We start from the raw sequence: 4,605 nt of genomic DNA on the forward strand, positions 1-4,605 counted from the left end.
AGAGCACTGGGATGAAGGAGAGTCCTGCAGGGCTCCTGGAGGTGTCTCATCCCACCCAGCTCTCCAGGATGTATCCTCCAGGTCTCCCAGCATGGATCCATCTCACCACAGGGTGTGACCCTCATCCCCATCCTTCCCACCATGCTGTCAATCCTGGTGCTGCTGGAGGCAGGGAAAGGAAGGTTCTTGGGCACCTCTCCACCTTCTCATCCCCATGCAGTAGGAACACATCCATCTTTCATCCTGTCCTTTGTCACCCTGCCAGCAGATACTTGGGTTTACATCCCCACTCTGGTAACATCCTGAAGAACAAGGCACTTCTGTGTCATGAATTAGGACCTCGTGGAGCCAAAGGAACTTGAGGACATGGTTGAGCACTTGGTCACTGGTGGCTCTTTTGCCAACTCCAGGTCTCCAGCAGTCCCTTGGAAAGGAGGGATAAAACTGGAGTGGGTGAGCAGCAGCTCCCCAGGGCTTTGAGCTAACTAAAGGCAAGCGAGAGAGAGAAAACAGATCTGTAGAAATACAGGTTTACGTTCCCACTTTGGAGTGCAAATATTAGAAGGTGACTGTACACTTTGCTCTTAACCTACAACCATGACAGAAATATGACCAAAAAGTATCACCTGGCTGTAAGTCATCTCAGATCTTCCACTTTCCCAGATCCTCTACCTTCCCAGATCTTCCACCCTCCCAGATCTTTTACCTCCCACACCTTCCACCCTACTAGACCTTACACCCTCCTGGATCCTTCACCTACCTGGATCCTCCACCCTCCCAACAACATCACACATCTGCCCACAAACCCAAGGTTAAATTCCTGGACATCCCACTCCTGTACCATGGGGTATTTCAGAGTCAGTAACTAGCAAGCCCATGGGTATGAAGGAAGGAAGGACTTGCTTTACATATCAACACTTAGACATATTATACGATCCCACTAAAGGCAGTGGTTAATTGTTGGGTGCCAGTTGGAGTGATTGCATCTGCCATCCCTCAGAGCAGCTGGGATGCTGTCACTCACTTTGAAATGGCTTGCTGCATTCATCAGTCTGGATGGCACAGAGAAGTTATAACCATACAAGCCATATGGAGGATGTAAAGAACAATTAAGTGCTTCCCGAGCAATGGGATTTGATGGGAAAATGTTTCCAGATGCATGTAATCCATACAGCATTTGCCCAGCAGAGCTGGGGACTTGTAAGCATTGTGTGGTTAAGTCTTCAGCTTTGGTGGTTTTCAGGTTGGTTATGCCAAGGGAAGACAGTTTGGGCATATCCACCATGAAGTGGGGTAGAAGGTGTGGGTTGGTGCTTCCCAGTTTTTCATGGCTTGGAAAGATGAGAGATTGTTGTCTTAGGAAGGTCGTTGGGCAGATCTTGTAGTAGAGGGGCACGTTGAGGTTGTGTAGGTAGGTCTCAGGGCATGACACGCCGATGTTGCTCGCAGACAAGTGAAATGCAGGAGGAGAGCACGAAGGAGAGAGCAGAGGGTTGAGAGGAGAGGGTGTCCCACCACTGGAGGTCACTGGGGAAGAGCTGGAGCTTCCACCTGAGAAGGAAAACAGAGATCATCCAGGCTGGGCTAACTGGTGTCCACACCTGAGGAACCCTTGAGTGTCCACAACCAAGGAACTCTTTGATGCCCATAGCAAACAAATCCTTGAGTGTCCACAGCCAAGGAACCCTCAGACCCCTCCTGCTCCATATCTCCCTGCTGATAATGTCCATCCAAACACAAATCTGCTCCATAAACCAACTTCTGGAAAACAGGAAGATCTAGCCATAACTGAGTGAATACAAAATAGGTGAATCCAAACACAACCCTAATATTATGGTGCTCAAAGGGGTTTTAAATATTAAACTTGCTGAACAGTTGTTGCTTGGCATTTGTTTAAGAAGAATATTCACACATGGCTAATCCCATTCCTTGCCCTGGGAGCACTGAATTCCAGCTCCACACACACCTGCTGGATCTCTACCTGTCTGTACAATTGATAACCTTCCCCCGTTACACACACACCATTGCTATTTGAGCTTCCCTATTTTCCCCTCTAAATTTCAGACAGCTTTTCCCCCATGGATATAAGAACAAAAAAGCATATTCATCCTGATGGGGAATTTTTTTTATCCCTTCCTGCTCACAGGAATTGACTCATTTCACTTGGCTTCCCAAGCAATTTGAAACGTAGCCCTAAATGCTAGGGGTGTCTCCTGAAATTGAAACACATGTGTCATTTGAACATTCTCCTTTCTGCAATGGATGAATGGACACTTTCAGAATGCCAGAGGAAAGCAACAGCAAAGAGGAAAACCGGAGCAGGGACGGGATGGTGTGGGAATGGTGCTCTGGAGTCAGCCCTGGTGCTGCACAGATGCTGATTTCATCTAACGCCAGTGAGAAGCTGCATGTCTGTGGCACTTTCATTATCAAATCCTTCCAGAGGGTTTTTCTTCCTCCCCTTCATTTTAATTTCTTACCAAAGTCACTGGGAAAAAAACCAGAAGGGAATGTAAATCCATTTGTGCTACAGGTTTCCCCCTATTTCCCTTGACTTCCAAGCTATGCACTGCCTGGGTGTGACCTGATGGGACTTCACACACAGCCAGTGACACAGAATCAGCCGTAAAACCAAACCACACCTAACTGTAAAAATGAACTAACACCTAACATTTAGCAAACCTTTAAAAACCTTCAAACCCACAAAGATTTTGGCCATGATGCACATGAATTTTCCAGCTCCAGAGCCTCTCACAGGTCAGCAATGTGCAGGCAGCACCTAGTCATGGTAATCCAGGCAGGTTTGGGCTGTGAAGGTCTCGCCCTGCTGATGTCAGTGGCTGCTCCAGTCCTGACATCAGCAGCGAGGCAGGATCTGATCCCCTCTCCACGCACAGATCCTGATGTTCTCCAGGACTTTGGGTCATGTAGAATGATGTGATTGGGCTGATATTTGTGTGTGAGGCAGTGAGTGAATCCCTACATGGTTGGATATAGCAGAGCAAACCAGGGCTGGTATTTGTTTCATGATATCCTAAGCAACAATATCATCCAAACTGCAGAACAAGTTGGGGATTGCAGGGAGGAGGACAGAGTAGCTCGATAAGCAGATGCTTTCTGCTTTTTCTATTAGGCTTAAAAATACAAGTTTACAGCCAATTGTTTCTTCAGCACACTGGTCATCATCTCCTTTAATTTACCTCCTGCTTTCAGAGCACTGAGGTTTCTGTTTTGCAGCTTCGTTGAACAAATAGAATTTTATTAGCAGTAGAATTGGAGATTTTATTAGATCTACATCAATCCAGGAATTTGCTGCTGAAGAAAAATGCCAATTGCATTAAGACTAGCAAAGAGAAAAAAAAAACCACCTAAAAAATCCCAGGCAGCTCTAAGATTTTAGGATCTGTACAAGATCCATTGCAGTTGTTTCATTCCTCACTGCAGCACATCCACCAGCTCCTCTCCCCGTGCCAGCAAATGGCTTCAAAGGGGCTTTTTGCATAAGTTCTTTTATAAAGATAATAAAAATAAAATAATAATAATAATAATACTAAATTTCTCTTTACAACCAACAAACTCCTTAATTTCTCCTGAGTCGGATTTTTCCTCTCCCCGTTTCTTCCCCTGACGAACACGAATTTTTGCCGTGATTTGTTTGCATCCTTTCCCAAGTCATTCCCAACATTTGTCCCAAGACTTTGAAGAGTTCCTGACAAACCGGCGGCTTTAAACCCGACCCGGAGATCTCCGGAGTGCAAACGAGCTGTGAGTTTTTTCCTTCGGCGCTATGAATAATCAGTTTTCAATATTACTTCCAAAAGCCTTTTTTTTTTTTCCGGGAAAAGTCTGTAAGGAACCGATCTGCGCTTGTCAGGCGGAGGGAGAGTATTTTCCCTTAATTTTTTCCCCCTCTTCCCTGCATTTCTTTGGGAATTCTACACCCTAAACAGCAGACAATGTTATTTTCTGTTGCAGAAAGCATTTGTCGGCGCAGAATCCGCCGCCGCAGATGGCACCGGCCGACAGCATTCCCAAGTTTTTAGCTGATATTCCCAAACCGGTTGGAAACAATTAGCGTAACAAGATCAAAGCCGTAACAACCCGACTCCAAATTAGCCTCCTGCGCACTCAGATACTTTTTCTTTCTGCCCGTCTAACTCTGATTTTCGTCGGGGGCTGGGGCAGCCCGCTCCGTCAGTTTGCTTTTCCCAGCTCCTCGCATCGATTTCCACAGGATTTTTGTCCCAAACCACACGGAATCAGCTCCCCAAACCGGCAGACGGTTCGTTGTGTGGACCCACCTCGTTATTTTTCTGGGTGAGCCCCCCGAGTTCCCCCCGAGGGGAGCTCCGGGCGCAGCCTCGAGGCAGCGGACGGGACTTACCCTGACTGTCTGTGCCGAAAGCCTTGAAGTCCAGGGCGAGGGGAGGTCGCCACGGGTAGGTGTCCAGGAGCCCGTCCAGCACGCCCCTGCGGGGAGAGAGCGGATGGGAGGCGGCGGAGGAGCAGTGAGCGCGGCGGGACGGGCGGTGAGACAGCCCCGGCCCTTACCTATTCCTGCCGGGGTCCCGAAAACCTTTGGCGAAGGGATTCCTGTCGATCTTC

General features: G+C 47.8%; 1 protein-coding gene across 1 annotated transcript in view; it reads right to left on the bottom strand.

Moving 5' to 3' along the window:
• Positions 1-940: 940 nt before the first annotated feature.
• TBX22 (T-box 22) overlaps positions 941-4,605 on the bottom strand; it is a 5,077-nt gene continuing 1,412 nt past the window's right edge. The window contains exons 4-6 of the mRNA XM_009073739.1: positions 4,552-4,605; positions 4,385-4,470; positions 941-1,551 (exon numbers count right to left, since the gene is read on the bottom strand). The exon at positions 4,552-4,605 is cut by the window's right edge and continues 9 nt beyond it. Of these exons, the coding sequence (XP_009071987.1) occupies positions 941-1,551; positions 4,385-4,470; positions 4,552-4,605 (751 nt within the window). The remainder of the gene's footprint in view (positions 1,552-4,384; positions 4,471-4,551) is intronic.

This window comes from Acanthisitta chloris, unplaced genomic scaffold (assembly GCF_000695815.1).
Source record: "Acanthisitta chloris isolate BGI_N310 unplaced genomic scaffold, ASM69581v1 scaffold29450, whole genome shotgun sequence".
Classification (NCBI taxonomy): Eukaryota; Metazoa; Chordata; class Aves; order Passeriformes; family Acanthisittidae; genus Acanthisitta; species Acanthisitta chloris.